The 22,458-nt window shown below is 38.1% G+C and overlaps 1 protein-coding gene across 1 annotated transcript in view; it reads left to right on the forward strand.

The window, feature by feature from the left end:
* Nucleotides 1–14,959: 14,959 nt before the first annotated feature.
* The window catches only part of NRDC (nardilysin convertase), a 96,920-nt gene continuing 89,421 nt past the window's right edge, over nt 14,960–22,458 (forward strand). Inside the window, exon 1 of the mRNA XM_043449359.1 lies at nt 14,960–15,477. Coding sequence (XP_043305294.1) covers nt 15,137–15,477 — 341 coding nt within the window. The 5' untranslated portion in view covers nt 14,960–15,136. The remainder of the gene's footprint in view (nt 15,478–22,458) is intronic.

The raw sequence follows: 22,458 nt of genomic DNA on the forward strand, positions 1-22,458 counted from the left end.
GATCAGCAGATGGGATGATGCCTAGACAACGCAGTTGCTATCTTAGATTTTTAGCTGAAAGGTGGCAATGGCGATGGCATTTTGGAAGGGTGTTGAGAGGATGAAGAGATCACAATCAAGCTAGTTCTGGAGGAAGCCGTAAAAAAGAAATAATGGTTTGTACCCATGGACATAAATTTAAAGCACTTCACGGCCAAAGGCCTTTTAAAAATCTTTCCCTCAAACCTCTGGAGTCTGCTTAAGTTGAAGAATCTTTTTTCCCCTGTTTTTCTTTAAGGATAAGCTGGCAGCAGTATCCAGCGTCCACCACCAGGCACTAATAGGGAGTTGTTTTTCCCAGCTCTCAGTTTTTACAAGAACTGCCTAGATCACAGTTGTGCCTATGGAAACAGAAGTCTCTACCTTCCCATATTGGTGTCTTTCTGCCTTTCATAGTGTATATACAAAATACCTGGGAATCAGCTGGTAACTACTTAGGTTGTCTATGCATGACTCAATAAGTGACTCTTTAAAAGAGCAGCTAAAAATAAAAGTACCTATTTTTCCATATATATTACTGTATATGTATATATTGTATTCATTACATAAGATTTCTTCACATCATATGAAAATATGACTCTAGAAATACTTCTGCTCCATACACATGCTTGTCCTCAACTGATCAGATCTGCATAAATATCCCTTGGATGCTAGGATCAAGGTCATCTTCCTTGATCTGTTCCCCTTTGCAAAGGGAACCACCTTTCATGTAACAAGTGTTTTCATGCTATCTTAGAGCCTTCTTTTCCCATTTTTCTCCCAACATTAAAATAACCACATTCTCAGTCCTGATGTAGGACAGATGCTAATAAATTACTCTCCCATTGAGATGATCTGAAAAGTAATGGATTAAAATATATTTTCTCCAGGGGAACTAATATCAAATAAGAGCCTTCAGGAACTGAAGTCCTTAAGGGTAGATACTGAAGCTCTGTGGCAGGCCAGCAGAATACACTGAGAATCCTAGAAAAGATTAATACATAGACGGAAACAATTTTTTTTTTTTTTTTGTCACAGAAAGCGTTTATGGATCAGTTGGGAAAAGATGGACTATTCAATAACTGGTTATCTATATGGAAAAAAAAATCTGATCCCTACCTTATCCTATATACAAATATCAGTACTAACTAGACTTAAGACTTAAATCTCAAAGCATAATGTAAAACAACTGAACTTTCAGAAGACAAAATAGGAAAATATTTTATGACTTCAGGATAGAGAAGGATCTTTTTAAATGGAAACTAAAAGTGCAAGCCATGAAGGAAAAAAAGTCTAATTTAAGATAACCTTATTCTGAATGAAAAAACAAATCTAAGGGGGAGAGGATATTGATAACATATGACTGACAAAAGAAAGACAGAAAAATTCAACAGTAAAATGAGCAAAAGGAAAACTATCATTGTATTAAGGCCAAAAAACATGTGAAAAGATGCTCAACTTTGTTAGAAACAAGAAAGTGAAAATTAAAATCACAAATCACTATTTCTCACCTACCAGACTGACAAAAATTAGAAACTCAGATAACCAGGTATTGGTGAAATTGTAGAGTGACAGGAACCCTCATTTAGTGCTAATTGGAGTTTAAATTAGTAGGACTTTGGAAAACAGTTTGGTATTATATATTTAACTTGCACACATTGCACGATCTAGCAACTGCATATGTATATACATTCTTGTGCTTGCATAGCAAGAGATATACATAAGAATTCTAAAGCAGTATCACTTGTGAAAACAAAAAGCTACAAACAGTCCAAATGTCTGTCAACTACAGAATAGATAAGTATATCATGGCAGATTCATACAATGGGCTATCATGCAGAACTGAATATGAATGAACTGTACCTGCACACTTGGGACTCCCAGGTGACTCAGTTGTAAAAAATCTGCCTGCCAATGCAGGAGATGCAAGAGACATGAGTTCGACCCCTGGGTCAGGAAGATCTCCTGGAGGAGGAAATGGCAGCCCACTCCAGTATTCTTGCCTGGAAAATTCCATAAGACAGAGGAGCCTGGTGGACTATAGTCCATGGGGTTGCAAAGAGTTGGACACAGTGACTGAGCACGCACACACGTAGCTATACAATTGAACTATTTTAATGAATAAACAATAAAGGTAAGTAACAGAAGAAGAACATACTAAATGGTTCCATTTATGTAAATTTAAACAGGCAAATCTAAGCAATATATTTTGCCCAGATAACTTCAGTTTGACCCTCCAGATTCACTTTCCACACTTCTATTTCCAGGTGGCTGCACTGAGTGGACCGAATCTATGGGCCCTTTATGACTTATAGCTTCTGGTTAGATTTGACTGATGCACGGTGCCAGCAGAATATTGGATAGGTAGAAGCAAGTGGGGTTGAGTGTTTATTCTCTGGTACCCTTGCTGTGGGTTGCTATAGGCAGGCTGGATTCCCTCCAATGAAGGTCTCAGCTCCTATCAGGAGGCTCTCTCTGTCTGGCTTCCTGAAACCACATCCACTACTCTTGCTTCAAGCCCATGGTGATAAAGAGCACTGTGACTAAAGATAATATCCTGTTGTTGTATTCTTCTTTATCCTGCCTGCACCTTTGTAAATAATTCCTTTAATAAACTCTCCTCAAATTATACTAATTTGAGTGTGCCATCTGTTTCCTGCCAGGACCCTAACTGATACAATATTGTTTGGGGATACAGAGACACTGTGGTAAAACTTACAAGGAAAAGCAAGGGAATTATTAACATAAAATTCAATGTAGTTATTACCTCTATGGGGGAGGGAAATATGATACAAAAGAGCCACATGGGGGACTCATGTACTGGTAATATTCTATTTCTTAAACTAGGCTGTTTGTAGATGTGTATTTGCTTTATGATTATTCTTTAATATAATTATTCTTTAATATGTTGTAGATAACCTTTTGTATGTGTAATATATCTTAAAGTAAAAATTCAAATAAAATATAATAAACTCCCACTAGAATGAAAGATTGTGAGGACAGAGCTTTTTGTCTTGTTTTTTTGCTAGAATGGTGTTGACACTAGAAAATACAAAAATGTGTTTGAACAACTTGATGGATATCCAACTTTGGCCTAGGACCTCCCCATCCATGATAGGGAGTCAAGGAATTTTTTTAAATTCTGAATCCCACTATATAAGCTAGGAAGAGCTTTCCTTGTTCTGTTGTCCTTTTCACATATTCCACAGACTCTCTTTCCCTCTCTTCTTGGTGACTACCACAAATCTATAGAATGGATAAGTATATCATGGTAGATTCATACAATGGGCTACCATGCAGACCTGAATATGAATGAACTGTACCTGCACACTTGGGACTCCCAGGTGACTCGGTAATTCTGTTTTGGGTTATTCTACTCCACCTCCATCCCATCCTTCTCTCAATCCAATTCCAGAATTAAAGGTACTCTCTCTTCATCTTTCTTTCTTCTTAGACCACAAATTCAGAGTCATTTTGTTTAAATGATTTTATTACCAACCATTTGGGGGGAATAGAACAGGAATACAAAACAAGAAATATTTATATATGAAAGTCTTGGTTCCCTGGCTGTGATCTGAATTCCTTGTAGGAAGTCAGGTTAGGTTTTAGCCCTTCCCTATTGACTATTCTTCCTGTGGGTTTGGTCATTACAACCCACTCTGGGTTGGTCCTTGGAGGAACAAGCTTGGTGGAATGACAGTGAACAACTTGCTTCTCTGAGGACTTCCAGGGAGCATCATTTCTCATTCTAGGAATTATTCATTTGAAAGTGAAAGTCGCTCAGTCCTATCTGACTCTTTGTGACTCCAAGGACTGTACCCCACCAGACCCCTCTGTCCATGGAATTCTCCAGGCAAGAATACTGGAGTGGGTAGCTATTCCCTTCTCTAGGGGATCTTCCTGACCCACAGATTGAACCTTGGTCTCTTGCATTGCAGGCAGATCCTTTACTATCTGATCCACCAGGGAAGCCTTATTTAACATGCTCTGATAGTGGGTAATGGGATAGCTAAAAACAGGCAGATCAGCATAAGAAAAACAAAACTATAAATCAGTCTCTTCCAAATTTTTTCTCACAGAGTAGAATATTCACTGCCAAAAAATAAAAATTAAAAAAGGAGAAGCAGAGGGTGTCCTATAGTCAAGCAAGTTTGGGAAATGCTGCATGTTACATTATCCTTTTTGAGAATCAGAATATATGTTACCAGATTAATGACCTTGAGAACCAGCTGTCTCTCTCTCTCACACACACTCATACACACACACACACACACACACTCACATTTCGTTGCTAACTTGTGCCCAGCTCTTTTGTGACCCCACACACTGAAGCCTGCCAGACTCCTCTGTCCATGATATTTCTCAGGCAAGAATACTGGAGTGGGTTGCCATTTCCTTCTCCAGATTATCTTCCTGATCCAGGGATCGAACCTAAATCTCCTGCATTGGCAGACAGAATCATTACCACTGAGCCACCAGGGAAGCCTATATATATGTGTGTGTGTGTATGTGTCTGTACAGGGTTCTATTTTCTTCACATCCCTGCCAACACTTGTTATTTTGTGTCTTTTATTTTTATAATAGCCATTTTAACAGTTGTGCAATGATATCTTGCGGTTTTGATTTGCATTTCCCTGATGACTGGTGATGTTGAGCACCTTTTCATCTACCTTTTGGCCATCTGTATGTCTTCTTTGGAATAATGTCTATACAGGACCTCTTTCCTTTTTAAAATGAGTCTTTCTCTTTTTGCTATTGAGTCATGAGTTCTTTATGTATTTTGTATATTAACCCCTTATCTGATATATGATTTGCAAATATTTCCTCCCATTCTGTAGGCTGCCTTTCATTTTATGAATTGTTTCCTTTGCTCTGCAGAAGCTTTTTAGCTTGATGTAGTTTCACTTGTTTATTTTAATTTTTGTTGCCTTTGCTTTTAGTGCCAAATTCTCCAAAAATCATGGTTAGACCAATCAATGTTAAGGAAATTACTCCTTATATTTTCTTCTAGGAGTTTTGCGGTTTGGTGTCTAAGTTTAAGACTTTGATCCATTTTGAGTTGATTTTTGTGCAAGGTATAAGAGCTTCATTCTTTTGTATATGGATGACCAATTTTCCCAACATTTATTGAAGAGACTGTCCTTTCCCCATTATATATTCTTGATACCTCTGCTATAAGTTAATTGATCATATATGTATGGGTTTAATTCTGGACTCTATTCTGTTTCATTGATCTGTGTGTTTTTATTCCAGTATCATACTGTTTTGATTACTGTAGCTTTGTAATATAGTTTTAAGTCAAGAAATGTGATGCCTCCAGCTTTGTTCTTTCTCAAGATCGTTTTGGCTATTTAGAATCTTTTGTTGTTCCAAATAGATATACAGTCTACAAGATCAAGGCTGAATGTACTGAAAATTCAGATTTCTTTTTTTTTTTTTTTAATTTTTATTAGTTGGAGGCTAATTACTTTACAATATTGTAGTGGTTTTTGTCATACATTGACATGAATCAGCCATGGATTTACATGTATTCCCCATTCCGATCCCCCCCTCCCACGTCCCTCTCTACCCGATCCCTCTGGGTCTTCCCAGTGCACCAGGCCCGAGCACTTGTCTCATTCATCCAACCTGGGCTGGTGATCTGAGAAAATTCAGATTTCTTTTGTGAATTAAAGTGTAGGTGATTTACAATGTTGTATTAGTTTCAGGTGTACAGTGAAGTATTTTAGTTATATGTATATACACACATGCATGCATGCATGTTAAGTCACTTCAGTTGTGTCTGACTCTTTGTGACCCTGTGGACTGCCGCCTGCCAGGCTCCTCTGTCAATGGGATTCTCCAGGCAAGAATACTGGAGTGGGTTGCCATGCCCTCCTCCAGGCTATCTTCCCAACCTAGGGATTAAACCCTTGTCTCTGACCTCCCCCGTACTGGCAGGTGGGTTCACCACTAGTGCCACCTGGGAATCCCATATATACATATATATGTATATATTCTTTTCTAGATTCTTTCTCATTATAGGTTATTACAAGATATTGAATATACTTCCTTGTGCAATGCAGTAAGTCCCTATTGTTTATCTATTTTATACGTAGTAGTTTATATCTGTTAATCCTAAACTCCTAATTTATCCTTCCCGTCTCCTTCTGTAATCATAAATTTGTAATTTTTTTTTCAGATTTCACATGTAAGTGATGTCATATGATATCTGTCTTTGACTTATTCCACTTAGTATGATAATCTCTAGGTCCATCCATGTTGCTGCAAATAGCATTATTTCATTCTTTTTTATGGCTGAGTAAAATATATTTGTTGCTCAGTTGCTAAGACATGCTCGACTTTTTGTGACCTCATGGACTGCAGCACACCAGTATATATATATATATGTGTGCGTATGCGTGTGTGTGTGTGTGTATGTCACATCTCCTTTATCCATTCATCTGTCAATGGGCATTTAGATTGCTTCCATGTCTTGGCTATTATAGTGCTGCTATGAACATGGAGGGGCAGATATCTTTTCAAGTTAGTGATTTTGTCTTTTCTGGATGTATGCCCAGGAGTGGAATTGCTGAATCATATGATAGTTCCATTTTTAATTGTTTGAAGAATCTCCATACTGTCTTCCATAGTGACTACACCAATTCCATAGTGACTACATTCTTAACAACACAGTACTAGGGTTCTTTTCTCCACACCCTCTTAAGAGTTAAGTTTTTAATGAGCTCATGAAAACATTCAAAGTGATCCTCTGAGAACAACTGAAGCCTAATCTACATCCTTAGAATCTTGGGATGCTAAGTAGACTTCTATGAGTCCTATTTGTATGGGTACCCAATGGGCTCCTTGGGAAAGAAGATAAATATGCCTTTTGGAGCAAGGGGAGTAGACAAGAACTACCTCCGTTCTCTGGACTGAAGAAGGTAAAGAAAATAAAGTGAATTAAAGATTCTCTTTCATAACTGTATAGTCTTCTCCAAGCAGAAGTGAAATTTACATCATTAAGGAGTATCTACTGAAATCTCCTCTGTCCATCTGGCTCTTTTTGCAAAACAAAAACCAACCAGCCAAACAAAAACCTCTGAGCTCTCACAATGGAGTAATATCAGCAGTGGCTTAAAGTGAGACAGGATTTATTTTGTTAAGACTAAAACAGAGTGGGAAGGAGGCTCAAGAGGAAGGGAATATTATATATTTATAGCTGATTCACATTGTTGTACAGCAGAAACCAACACAACATTGTAAAGCAAATATACTTCAATTTAAAAAAATAGACTTCTCTGACTGTTCAGTGACTAAGAATCTGCCTGCCAATGCAGGGTACACGAGTTTGATCCCTGATCCTGGAAGATTCCACATACCTTGGGGCAAACTAAGCCCTTGGGGCAACTAAGCCCATGTGTCACATCTACTGAGCCCAGAAGCCCTAGAGCCCATGCCCCCTGCAACAAGAGAAGCCACCACATTCAGAAGCCTGTGCACTGCAACCTGAGAGTAGTCCCAGCTCACTTCAACTACAGAAAGCCCACACACAGCAAGGAAGACCCCACACAGCCAAAAATAAACAAACAGGACTCAAATAGGCTTTTCTTTCCCACCCGAAAATCCAAAATTCTTGTTCAAGTACAGGACATACATTCCCATGGCTCTAGCTCCACCTTGTGATTAACCAAGAAATCACCTACTTCCCATCAACTGGGGAGTTAAGTAGTCATCAGGATCTTTGAAGTCAATACTTGCCAACAGTTCCTAATAACATATTAATTAATACTTTAGGCCAGGCTCTGTGTACATGATATTCAAGAACTATGGCATTTAAACCTCATAACAACACTATGAAAGATGTATTTTATAGATGGAAAACCAATGTTGAGAGAGTTTACCAGAGTTTGTTGTGTCCAACTCTTTGACCCTACGGATTGTAGCCTGCCTACAGGCACCTCAGTCCGTGGGATTCTCCAGGAAAGAAAACTGAAGAGGGTTGCTGTGCTCTCCTCCAGGGGATCTTCCCAACCCAGGGATCAAACCTGCGCCTTCTGCATTGCAGGCAGATTCTTTATCCCTGAGCCACCAGGGAAGCCCCTTACCAGAGTTCAGCACTTTTCAAAGATCATACAGGCAGGGAATTAATTCTCTGGTGGTCCAATGGTTAGGACTCTGCTTCAGTTGCAGGAGCCCTGGTTCAGGAACTACAATCTTGCAAGCCACATGGCTTGGCCAGAAAAAAATCATACAGGTGGCAGTTAGGTCTTAAACCAACCATTTTTAGGCTTTTCTTTTCAATCACAACTGTCTGCTTATAAACTAAGGCACACGTACATCACATACATTTTTTTCCCTTTACAACACATATGTAAACACGTATCTTATTTAATCCTCTATTGCACAGATTTGTACTTTCAAAGCAACCTTAAGTTGAAATGGATGATCCAAAGGAACAAATTAATGTTTAAATGACAGGCATTAGAGCATTGGGCCCTAGAACTAGGCTGTTTCTTGGTGATAAAATGGTATATTGGAAAAGCCAAGAGATTTGCTAATTTGAATATCTGCTCTACCACTTAATAGCTGTGTGACCTTGGGCAAGTTACTTAGGGTCACTGGCCTCAGGTCCCTTAAGTGAATTAAGAACCAATGGACGCAAATAATGCTAATTTGTGTAAATCAAACTCTGGCTTACTTTTCATAGAAACTAATTTCTAAAAGTTACTGTATCAGTAAACAAAGAATCCTGTTGGAATCTGGAGATTGATTTTTAGTAGGTGGAAAAATTGGTCCCATGATGAGTTGTTAAAATGCTCAGTGAATCTTTGAGAAGTGAAACTTTAAGAACATACACATAATAGACCATTCCCCCCACCCAAAAGATGTCCACATCTTAATCTCTGGAATCTAGGAACATGTTCAGATACACGGCAAAGGGGAACTAAGGTTGCAGAAGGTATTAAGATTGCTAAATCAACTGACCCTAAAATAGGGAGATAATCTTGGATTATCTGGGTAGGTCCAACTTAATCATAAGGGATTTTTAATAAATGGGAGAGTCAGAGGAAGATGTAATTGTAGAGGAAAGACATTGAGAGATGCACTATAGCTTGCTTTGAAGACGGAGAAAGAGGGACATGAGCAAAAAAATGTGAGCAGCTTCCAGAAGCTAGAAAGAGCAATGGAACAGATTCTCTCCTAGAACCTTTGGAAAGAAATGCAACTCTGCTGACTCTTTAATTTTAGCCCAGTGATACCTGGGTCAGGGTTCTGTCCTATAGAACTGTAAGATAATATATCTGTGTTGTGTTAGCCACTAAGTTTGTGGCAATTTGTTATAGGAGCAATAGAAAACATACAGTATCTATGACCCTCGGTGTGTCCAGACTTCTTACCTGTTTCCTATGGTGGTGTGGAAAAGGCACTGGACTTGGAATCTAAAGACTAAGCATCTCAGTTCTGCTTTTAAATAGCTGTGTGACTTTCAGTAAATCACAATTCCTCTCTAAGCATGTTTATCATGTCCTGGCGCCTACCTCACAGAGTTGTTATATACAGGAAGCGAGATAATGGATGTGTAGGTGCTGTAAAAACTATAAAGCATTCTATATATGACAGGAATTATTATTTACAGGGCCTAATACATAGTTAATATGCAGGAAATATTTGCAAAGTGGGATGTGGAAACTTGATTGCCAGGTACTTGGGAGAACAAGAGATCATATCTGATACCTGCTCTTAAATTTTGTTGTTGTTTAGTCACTAAATTGTATCCCACTCTTTGCAACCTCATGGACTGGAGCTCACTAAGCTCCTCTGTCCCTGGGATTTTCCAGGGAAGAATATTGGAGTGGGTTGCCATTTCCTTCTTCAGGGAATCTTCCTGACCCAGGGATCAAACCCATGTCTCCTGCATTGGCAGGTGGATTCTTTACTGCTGAGCCACCAGGGAAGCCCTCTTAAGTTGATTACATATAATTATGGAGATAGCATATTCAGAAGATTTAAACTGTAACTCAAAATTTACATAAGATAATAACACAAGAGAAGTCACAAGGTTATATATTATTAAGCAACAAAGAAGTGATATAAAACAAACATGTATCCTGAGTTCAAGTATGGAATGGATGGCAAGTGTGGGATGAAAGACTCACAGAAGGATTCCAGCAGGAGGAAGGTCTTGAGCAGGATCTTGGAAGGTGTGGTCAGATGGAGAACAACTGCTACCATTATACCTACAAAGCACTGTTTTTCTACACATAATTTCTGGAATCATATTTTACATTTAGGACACTGGCATGCAGTTCCAGTGTTTCAAATGGTATTCTTTTTGATCCCCTTGATAATGTTTTTTCTTTTTTAAAAATTTCAAACTTACAGAAAATTTGTAAGAACAATACAAAGGAGGTCTTTTCCCCCCTGAACCTTTTAGAATAAGTTACCCATATGATGCCTCACCACCCTCAAATTATCAATTATGTAGGGGTTCCCTGGTGGCTCAGTGGTATATAACATTATGATAATATTGTATCAATTATCATATATAACCTTGTGACTTCTCTTGTGTTATTGTCTTATATAAACTTTTGAGTTATAGTTTAAATCTTCTTCTGAATATATTATCTCCATAATTACATGCTATAAACAATTCAGAGCAGGTATCATATATGATCTCCTGTACTCCTCCAAGTATTTAGCATGTTTCCACGTCCCACTTTGCAAATATTTCTTGCATATCAGTTATGTACTAGGCACTGCAAATAATAATAATAATTCTGTTTATATATAGAATGCTTTATAGTTTTTTACACCTATACATTGTCAAGAAATTAACATCTATGCCTTACTATCGTCTAATCCACAGATTCAAGTTTAGCCAACTGTCCCAATAATGTCCTTTATAGTGATGCATTTAATTTTCAAATCTCATTAGTCTTAAAGCAAAACAGTTCTTGAACCTTCGATTTTCATGACCTTGCCCTTTTAAAGATCATGTAAATTATTTTACAGAATATTTCTCCCAATCTGTATTTCTGATGTTTCTTCTTAATTAGATTCAGGTTTTACATTTTCAGCAGGGATAGCACAGAAGTATGCTGTTTTTTTCCCTCATTGCATACCATTCAGTTCAGTTCAGTCGCTCAGTCGTGTCCGACTCTTTCTGACCCCATGGACTGTAGCCTACCAGGCTCCTCTGTGTGAAATTCTCCAGGCAAAAATACTGGAGTGGGTAACCATTCCCTTCTTCAGGGGATCTTCCGGAACCAGGGGTTAAGCCCAAGTCTCCTGCATTGCAGGCAGATTCTTTTTTTGTTTGTTTGTTTGTTTTTTCAGGCAGATTCTTTACTGCCTGAGCCACCAGGGAAGCCCTTATTTTAGATAGAATGTAAGAGAAGACCTCTCTTAAGAGGTGACATTTGCGCTGACATACAATGGTAAGAAGGAACCAGTGATGCAAAACGTAAAGGAAGAACAGTCCAAGCAAAGGAACAGATATAATGATCCTAAGGCAAGAAAAACCCTTGTATTTTGGAAGACATTAAGATTTCAAAAATCTCAAAATCTGTCTTTTTAGATCAGAAATGAGGAGCACTTACAAATGAGGAGTATTTGTAACAGATAAACTAGTGATAAATGGGATTCCCAGTTGGCTCAGTGGGTAAAGAATCTACCTGCCACGCAAGAAATGTGGGTTCAATTCCTGGATCAGGAAGATCCTCTGGAGGAGGGCAAGGCAACCCATTCCAGTATTCTTGCCTGGAGAATCCCAAGGATAGACGAGCCTGGCGGGCTACAGTCCATAGGGTTGCAAAGAGTTGGACACAACTGAAATGTCTGAGCATGCATGCACACAACTTGTGGTAAAGAATCCACCTGTCAATGCAGGACATGCGAGAGACAAGGGTTTGATCCCTGGCATGGGAAGAGCTCCTGGAGGAGAAAATGGCAACACACTCTAGTACTCTTGCCTGGAAAATTCCATGCACAGAGAGCCTGGCAGCTACAGTCCATGGGATCACAGAGTCAGACATCACTGACACACACACAGGAGCATGAGCAATTCACATATGTTTTAGAGTTACTCAACTTATTTTGAAGTTTGAACACCAAATTCTTCCTAGAAGTATGCTTATACAGGAGTAAACTATTTTTATAGTCACACAAATTCCTTGGTATGTTTTGCACGTATTTAGTCTCACAACAGAAGATTCTATAAGAATATGCCTACATCTTGATCTCGATACAAGGCTACCAAACGTGGAGTGGGCAGGACATTAATAACTAAAGCTCCAAAGGCATAACTGCCTAGAGTGTGGGCCCAGGACTTAACTGTAAATATGTTTACCTATTTCCTCTTTCTGTGCCTTTCCTCCCACATTTAGCAATGTCTTCATCCACCCCAGGTTCATGGTGATCTCAAGTTGGCCACAGGGTGCTTCAAAGAGGGGGAAATCAGAACAAATCGATTCACAAAATGGTACTCATTTTAAATTTCTCTCAAGGGTATTATTGGCATGTAGGAGGAGTTGTAAAGAGGACACTGCATCATTAACAGAGAAATTTTAGACACTAAAGTAAAACAGATAACTCTGTACTCTTACTCGACTTAGAATCAACATTCCACATTTCCAATTTATCCTCTTGTAAGCTTCGAGAGAACAGAAAAACTTCTTGTTCATTACTCTATTCCCAGTGTCTGGTACATGTTAGAGCTCACTTTGCTGGCTAAATGAATAAAGGAATGCCTAATTACAGACTGTTACTATATTTCAATAATAATATAGTAATAGCCTGTTACTACACATATATAGTAATAGTCTGGTGACCTGCAAGATTCAGAGGTCTCTTTGTAAAGGGAAAAATAGGTCACACTTTAGGATGTGGCCTTTGATTCTAGTCAGAAAATTCCAATTATTTTCTGCATTTGAAGCTTCCCTACTGTAAGTATATAGGGCAGGGAGTCCTGGGAGCAAAAGAACCAGGAGAAAAGAACTAGATACAGTTTTTTTGACATCTGTTGTCCTTGTTCAGTCACCTCTGACTCTTTGCAACTTCATGGACTGCAGCATGCCAGGCTTCCCTGTGAGAGTTAGACCATAAAGAAGGCTGAGTGCTAAAGAATTGATGCTTTAAGAGTTGTGGTGCTGGAGAAGATTCTTGAGTCCCTTGGACAGCAAGGAGATCAAACCAGTCAATCCTAAGGGAAATCAACCCTGAATATTCATTGGAAGGATTGATGCTAAAGCTCCAATACTTTGGCCACCTGATGCAAAGAGCCTGCTTACTGGAAGACCCTGATGCTGGGAAAGATTGAGGGCAGAAGAAGGGGATGGTAGAGGATAAAATGGTTAGATAGCATCACTGACTCAATGGACATGAATTTGCACAAACTCCCAGAGATAAAGGACAGAGAAGCCTGGCGTGCTCCAAGTCCACCCGGTCGCAAAAAGTTGGACAAGACTTAGTGACTGAATATCCACCGCCAAGAGGCAAACCCAGTTTTGGGAATCATTACTTGTAATGTGTTACTGCTTTGGAGAATTTCAAAACACAATACTTCAAAACAGACATGTCACTTCAGGTATTTATTCAACAACAAACATCACAGGCTATTTTACTATAATGTGCCGGGAAGCTGTGCTAGGAATTGGTAATAAAGGGAAAAGAAAACACTGCTTTGAAGGAGGACAATCTAGGGGAGTTGCTTACTATAAAAACGATAGGTTTTTGAAAACAAACGAATATACGAGGAATATTTTTCAATTAATTTATCTCATCTGCTGCCCTAGTTCAGGTTTCATAATCTCCTACTTGAATCTTTGCGTTCTCCTTCCCAACTTTTTATTTATCCTGCGTTGTTATAGCTTTCACTTTAAAAAATAAAATAAAATCGATTTTATGTTTCTCCCTCTTTGAAATCAAGCTCCAAAAAGGCAAAGATTTTTGTTTTGTTTATGACAGTATTCCCTGTGCCTGGAGTTGGGGATGCCTAGAAAAATTTAAAGACGACAATCATCAATAAATCTCCTTGCTTCAAGTGTTTTTCCATTCATTCATATTTATTCCTTTGATGTGCTAGGAATCCATATCTCATGGTTAATAAAATATATTGTATGGTAATTGCTTTTTATTTTCCAGTATGTCTGTTTCAATTACATTTTGCCTACCTAAAGCCGTTGAAAGCAGAAAAACCTTTGGGAAAAAGGACTTGAGGGTAGAAGCCTGACACGAGATGGCTGCTCAATAAAAGTTGGCTAACTTAGCGCTGTGAACTCTTCTCTGCGAGGGAGCTAAAAAATGTTTTCGCACAGTAGAGTGAACACATCTACACCTGTCTTTTAAGCACTTTCTAGGCCTTGAGGGCGAGCAGCACTTATGTCTGGCAAGCTACAAAAAGGAGACTCAAAACGACTATTTCTATCGTTCAACTCAGCTCCACTCAGATGCCGCTTCCATCCGGGGGCAGAAAAATACTTCCGGCGTTCTGCTTTTAACGTGCTGAGTCACTGCCAAAGTCTCCACCATAGGTTTGAGACGTAGGATGCACAAAATATGACATAAATGGTGGGGGAAAGGCTGGGGGATTAATTTTCTCCACTCGCTTACCAGTTTTCGCATCAGGGGAATATTTTCCTCTGAGCCAGAGAGCCCACTCAGTTGCTACCTCAAACCACCTCCACGCTTACGTCATAAACGCTGCGCATCAGTCCTGGCGCCCTTCTCCCGTCGTCCTCCGCGCCGCTCTCTCCGCCTCTTCTTCTTCGCCCCTCCTACCTCTGGTTTCGAAAAGCTCGCTGGGTGCTCTGAGAATCCGGCCCGGTCTCTTTGGCTCCTTTTTTTTATTCCCTGTTCCTATTGGTTGGTTACGTGCGCGTGACTGCTCTCTTGCCTTATGATTGGTTAGAATCAGTTGCGTCATCGACGGTCTGGAGGGCGGGGGGGATGAGGGAAGTTGGCTTGAGGAAGACCGAATTGGGGGAGGGGTTCAGGCCTGTCCACCTCAGCGGCTGCGGCAGCAACAGCGCCGGCCGCCACCGCCTCTGGAACGCGGAGGAGGAGGAGCGGCTGGAGGAGTAGGAGGAGGAGGTGGACCCTAGGGTACGGCATGCCCAGCGTTCCGGCTTGGTAGTGAATGCTGAGGAGAGTTGCGGTTGCTGCAGTCTGTGCCACCGGGAGGAAGTTGTGTGAGGCCGGGCGGGAGCTCGCGGCGCTTTGGAGAATAGAAGCGCGGGGTCGGTGTGAAGACTCGGCGGCTGCTAGACGCTTTCCTACACTGACCATGCCTGGAAGGAACAAGGCGAAGTCCACCTGCAGCTGCCCTGACCTGCAGCCCAATGGACAAGACTTGGGCGAGAGCGGCCGGGTTGCCCGTCTCGGAGCCGATGAATCTGAGGAGGAGGGACGGAGGGGGCCTGTCAGTAATGCCGGAGACCCTGAGATCATTAAGTCTCCCAGCGACCCCAAGCAATACCGGTAAGGGAGGAGGCTTGAACCCGGGAGAAGAGCAGGAGGCGGGCCTCTCTGTTCCCGCTGTGGTCCCTTTTATCCTAATCTTCCGAAGGAGCGTCAGGGGCACTATTTCCCACCCCAAAAACTTGCTTGGATGGAGGTGGCAGTTAGGGGCATCTATGTGGTGTCTGCTCTAAGAGGGGGAGATCTTGGGTTCCATCAGGAATCAGGAAGTCAGAATGGGGAGGGTTTGTTCGAGTAGTTTTGACATTCTCTCAGGCGAGAACGGAGGTTTTTCTTCACTTTTTTTTAAAAACTTTTTTTTTTTTAATAACTTCTTATTTTGTATTGCGGTATAGCGGATTAACAGTGTTGTAGTAGTTTCAAGTGAACAAACAAGGAATTCAGCCATACAAATGCATGTATCCATTCTCCCCCAAAACGCTCACCTATGCAGGCTGCCACATAACGTTGAGCAGAGTTCCGTGTGCTATCCAATACCTGTTAGTTATCCATTTTAACTATAGCAGTATGTACCAAATTCCCTTTTTCCACCAGGCAGCCATAAGTTCGTTTTCTAAGCCTATGAGTTTCAGGTTTTTTAAGTTCATTTGTATCTTTTTTTTTCTTTTTAGATTCTGTATATAAGGGATATCATGTGGTATTTCTCCTTCTCTCTCTGACTTCACTCAGTATGACACTCTCTAGGTCCATTATTTCATTCTTTTTAATGGTTGAGTAATATTCCATCGTATGTATGTACTACGTCTTTTATTCATTCCTCTGTCCGTGGACATTTAGATTGCTTCCGTGTCTTGGCTGTTGTAAATGGTGCTGCAGTGAGCACTCGGGGTGCAAGTATCTTTTCAGGCCATGTTTTTCTCTGGATATAGGCCTAGGAGTGGGACTGTAGTGTCATATGATAGCGCTGTTTTTACTTTTTTAAGGAACTTCCATACTATTCAAGAATGGGGTTTTTGTGAGGAAGGCAGGCTGGATGGTCAGGGACACTTGGTATTATATTTAAGGAAAGGTTGAAGGAGCTGGGGGTTTTAATTTTGAAGAGGATACGTAAGGGGCATAGTGTCACTATCCACAACTACTTGAGGTGCCTGTAATTGAAAGGGGAAAAACTAATGGCTGGAAGTTACTAGAGGATCATGTAGTTTCAGTAAAAGAACTTAGGTATTAGAGTTGGCCTAAGATGAGGTAACTTATTTCCATGGGTTGTTTCTCATTGCTAAGAATGGTTGGGTGCCCTCTTCTAAGAATATATTGGAGAGATCTTGAGTCTCATTTGGGTGAGTCAGAGAAGACTTTTAAGATTTCTCCCAATCCTGAATTTTTCAATTTTTGGTTTTTACCATAATCCTCTAAGCATCTGTAATAACAATCCCCACCTAAATATTTTCTTCACATGTAACTTATTCCATAGAATGCCATAACTATAATGTATTTTAAAGAGAGATTATATTGTCCAACTTTATTTTAAAGGTTGAGAAAACTGAGATCCAGAGAGTTTGCTTCTTGCTTAAAATTACACACCTAAATAATTATAGAGTTGATATGAACACCCTGTCCATCTGACACCAAATCCAGTGCACCATTTACTGATTTTTATAAAGTTTTTATTCATATTGAGTTGGAACCTGAAGCATTCTGGTTTTTAATTTGTTTTATGTCCCTACATTGTTAGAGCCGGAAAGAACCTTAGAGATAATCTTTTTCACTCCCCTTCACCCCCAATGTATAGGTTACTGAAACTAAGGTAGAGAAAGAAGTGTTTTAGCCCTAAATTGAAGATAGGCCTAATCTCTTCCTTCAGTCTAAGTCTAGAGATTAACAGAACACAACTCTTTATACTATTTTTCCCAGGCGATAGGTCTTTATGAATAGGCCAGATATTCCCTCCTTCTCATCAAAAATGTGGTTATATTAGAGCTAGTTAAAACTTTGAGAAAAGTTATTTAGTTTTTGCCATCCAGATTAAATAATAGCTTCAGGTTTTTTTTTTTTTTTTTACCTATATAAACTTACATAATATCAGGTAATGTTTATAGAAAGTACTCTGTGTGTCAGATGTTCTAATTGCTTTCAATATATCAATCATTTAATGACCTAATTTTTGGCAAATTCATTTGAAAAATGCTAAAGTCTTACTGTGTGCTATGCACACATAAAGATATGAGATATCTTTAATTCTTTTCCGAGACGTGGTTGGAATATAACTTAATAAATGATATTTTATTCTGGGTACTGGGTATACAAAGATGATTAAGACAGTCCCTGCCTTCAGGGAGCTTCCACTATAGTAGAGGGACATAGACACATTAAAAAGATATAATTAGAGCACTGGAGTTTTATAGAAACCATAATAGAAGCATGTTCTGGGTATAGCAAGGAATAAAGTGAGAAGTGGTAAAACTCAACCTGGGGAGAAAGTTAGAAAAAGACTTCAAAGAGAAGATAATGCTTAAAAGGTATTCTTTGAGTAGTTGTTGCAGTTCTACATTTTTGTGGTCTTTTATTTTTTTATTACATTTTTGTGGTCTTTTGCCAAATCATTGTCCTTCTTAGTGTCTCAGTTTTCTTATTTTAAAGTGAAGGGAGTTGATTAAGACTAGCAATGTTTTCCAATAACTTCCTCTTCTTTCAAAAGAGCAGGTCCACGTTTATCTGTTCTATATACTAAAGTTTTCAGTTAGACTTTTTTTTTTTTTTTTAAATTTTTTAATTTTTTTTATTTTTTTTTTTATTCAGTTAGACTTTTAAAGGAAAGATTTTGTTACTTTAAAATGAAGATGGAAAACCTGGATACTAGATGCTTTTTAAAGATTTACCCATCCCAAAGTTAATTCTCTGAATTTTGTAACCAGAAGTAGACAGGAGGTATGTACAACCAAAGAGCTGAATTACTCTTCCAGAACCTGCTCAAATATTATCTCTGTGAAGCCTTTCCAGGTGGAATTAATCCTACCTTTCAGTGTATTTCACTGGGACTTTATACATAATCCATTACAGTTCACATCCATCGTATTATAATTTATTTATCTTTTGAATGTTTGATTAAGTACCAGAGGTGGACTTGATTAGAATATTTTTTGTTAAAAATAACACCTTGAAATAATTGTTTACCAATCTGCATTTATTAAGTAATAGCCTGTGGAATTGTACTTCTCTGTGTAATTTGTTTTAAGCTTTTTTGAAATGTTAATCATACCTCCAGGACATCTCTTCTGCTTTTTTTTTAAGTGATCTGTATAAATGCTTGGTAAGTGTTGATTTCTTTCTCTTCTGGAAGGATTAGGGACTTTTTTTTTTTTCCTGTGAAGTAGGTACTGAGGTCTACCTAAGTAGTCCTCTAAGAAGTTGTAGGGGAAGTAGTGGGAAACATAAGGAAAGTCTTTAGTGGTAAAGGTTTGAAATAGTGTAGAGAATGAGTTAGGTATACTTGAGAAATACTAAAGAGAGAAGTTAATGAGTTCTTCAGCATGAAAATTGTGTAAGTAAAGCAGTATTTTAAGATTAAGCTGAAAGTATCAGTAGTAGCTAAGATCCACAGGATGAGGCAAGACTGTTTTAAGAGGTAATTATAATTGTGTATTGACTGGTGTAGTGTTTCTCTAATTGATGTGTTCCTCTGGTCACTCTTTTGTGCTTTCCTCTTATTAACCCAGTGTTTGCTAGGCTAAAAACTTAGAGTCCAGAGTTCAAGTCTGTTTTGCTCACTCATAGCTTCTCAGATAGTATTTGTGGAATGTATAAATGCCCATATGCCAGACATTTTCATGGAACTCCTGGGAATATTCTGCTAGAAACTTTTTAGATCAAATTTGTATCCTGGCCAATTTTTAAAAAAAGAACTCAATTTTCAGAGGAAACAAGCATGAATAGGCAGGTTACAGAAAAAAAAAATGTGTTATACAAATAATAATAATAATATGAATAGTGATATTGTAGTATGTTAATTCATATAAAAGCTTGTGGCAGTTGGCATATAATAAGCATTCAGATGTTAGCCGTTATTGTTTTAATATGTTCACAATTATTAAATGATATTTACAGCACTGTAATAGCAAAAAATTGGCAATAACTTTATTGTCCATTCTTTGGCTAAAAATTGCTATTATACCATTCTACAGTGAAAATGGTATATAGCTGTAAGGATAAATGGTTTTATATATCAATATGGAGAAATGTCCCATGGTTTACTATTGAATGAAAAAGGCCAGTTGCAAACCAAAATATATTGTACAATTCCATTTTTATAAAGAAAAATACCCCAGAAAACAACACTTCCCATTATATATTTGCCTAAAATATAATTTTCTGTGTTTAGATATGCACAGAAATGATTAGAAATGATATTAAGCAAGCTTATTTCTAGAGAAAAGTGGAGAGTTGTTTACTTTTTAGTAATTAAAAAAGATTGATCAATAGACAAAGTATTATTTGTTTCTTGCAGGAAATTTAGATAAGAAAAATTTTTAATTTCCTACAATCATTCCGTCCAGCACTAACCACTGGCAATGTTTTTTATAACCTTATTTCTTTTTTGCTATGCAGTTTTAATTTATAGTTTTAAAATGGTATAATACCATATTGAACAATTGTGTGAACATTTTCTTGTTGTGCTTTTCAATATATTTTGTCTAGTTAGAAGTCCAAGGTATAGGTATATCATAATTTAATCGTTAGCATTTTATAGTCTAGATTGTCAGATTTTCTTAACTTAGAAATCTGTTTATTCTCAACTGAATCCTTTGGGTGTGGACTCAATCATAATGGATTTGATAGATATGTAGGATAACTTTTGGTGATCTGACTTTTTTCCTAGGATATTCTTTAATCGGGAGAACTGGCAGACAAGAAGATGTTTTATTCTGGGACTTCCACTCTGACATAGGTCTTACATTCATACTGGTTCCTAGAACGAAGTCAGTCATTAAGCCTATCCAACTCAAAGGAAACTGAGTAGATTATAATCCCTTTCTAGTGTGTGTGTATTTCTCTCTTTTTTTTTTTGTGGCAGGGATGATGGGCTTAGTTATATGGTTGGACCGGTATTAAACTTTGCAGAAAGGTTGGAAGTTGATTGTAGTTTGAAAAATTCACTTGGTATTCTAGAAATGTGTTTACAGAAGTTTTATATTTTTATTACCACCACCACCGATTATCTTTGTTCTCCTAAAATAACTGGTATTTGTTGGATTCTTACTAGGTACTAAAAAATTTATATAATATCATTTAATCTTTATAGTAACCCTGTGTTAAATACTATTTTATGAAAACATACTACTGAGCAAGTACTGAGCACTAACTAGACTATAAATGAATTATGTTCTCTCATTCGGTTCCTTCTAAGCAAAGTTCTTACCATGGCAGATAAGGTCTATGTGCCTCCATTTTTTGGTTCTTAACTTTCCAGCTTTACCATCTGTTAATATGGTTTTGTGTTACTTTTCTTGGCACATGCTATACTCTTTGGTCAAACATTACCTCCTCTGTGAACCTTTTAACTCTCCATTCAGTCTTCCCCTCCTACATGTGAGTTATTTACACTCTTGTGTGCCCCTGTAGCAATTTTTTCAAGGTATTTTGTATTTTTCTAAGTACTACTTTGTCTTTCCCCTCTACTATGCTGAAATTTTTGTAGATAGGGACTTTATTTGAGTCTTTGTGTGCCTTCTCTTCTGTTGTTAATAAATCAACTGTCTATACACATAAGATCCATTTCTCTGCTTGTGCACTAGATCCCATCCCCTCTTTATTGATCCCAACCACCAATTATTCTACCAGTTGTTCCCCTTTCACCCTGCATCATCAGTTTTCCCCTTTTACTTCATCATTCCCATGAGCATACAAATATGCTGTAATTGTTCCTGTCTTTGGGAAAAACGTTTGCTTACTCAGATCCCCTTGGATCTGTGCCCTTCCAGCTACTCAAATTTCTCAATTTCCTAGATAGCAGAGCTTGTTAAAAGAGTTATCTGTATTCAAAATTTGCAGTTCATCTACTCCCATTGTTTATTTCTTAAACTTAGACTGGGCTTTTGCCACTTTGCTATTGAAAATAGCTATTTTCAAGATCACCAGTAACTTTTACAATTGGTTAGTTATCAAGTTCTTTTCTTATTTGACCTTTCAGTATCTTATGGCATAGTTGATCATTCTTTCCTTCTTGAGATGTTTTTTTTTTTCAGTTGGCTTCCAGGTCAACACTGTTCTTAGTTCTCTTTCTGCCTCATTTGCAAGATTTTTCCTTATCTCCTTGACCTCTAAATTTTGGAGTGCCTTAACTGTCTGCCTTTGCTCCCTGTCTTATGGCTTTAAATAGCACCCTGTATTTAATCATTTTACTTAGGTTCCCCCCATGCATTTTCATACAGTTTTATTTTTCTTCATAGCACTTATTTTTAGTGCCATTTGTTATACTATATATTTACTTGTTCATGAGAGCAAGGACTTTGTTTTGTTCGTTCCTGTGTCTCCAGTGCCTAGAATGGTACATTTCTCATAGCCTTGCTTCCATCTCTGACCCCTTCATCCTTTTCTTCTCTGGCATGATTGTTATATAAGGATATGTTTTTCAGTCTTCCATTTTAAAAATAATTTTATTTCCTGTTTTCATTTCAGATCAAAAAATTCTTTTTTAAGGAATAAAACTGAATAGATACCCTTGAAGCACTTTGGATACTGCCCCCTCTTATTGCATTCCCTACCCTCTTTTTCCAGTGTTAACCATTATCTGAATTTGGTACATATACCATTCCTAAGTATATTTTTATACTTTTTATTAAATATACATTTATCTATAAGCAGTATATGGTATAGTTTTCACATGTTTTATGATACGTAACTAGAGATTATGTCCCATTGGATGTCTCAACTTTTTTTTTTTATTTTATTTAACACTGCTTTTGAGATTTGTTCATACTGATGAGTGTAATACTAGTTATTTGTGTTAAATTATGTTTACTATCTTGTGTGAATATTTTGTAGTGT

This window comes from Cervus canadensis, chromosome 2 (genome assembly GCF_019320065.1).
Source record: "Cervus canadensis isolate Bull #8, Minnesota chromosome 2, ASM1932006v1, whole genome shotgun sequence".
Lineage (NCBI taxonomy): Eukaryota > Metazoa > Chordata > Mammalia > Artiodactyla > Cervidae > Cervus > Cervus canadensis.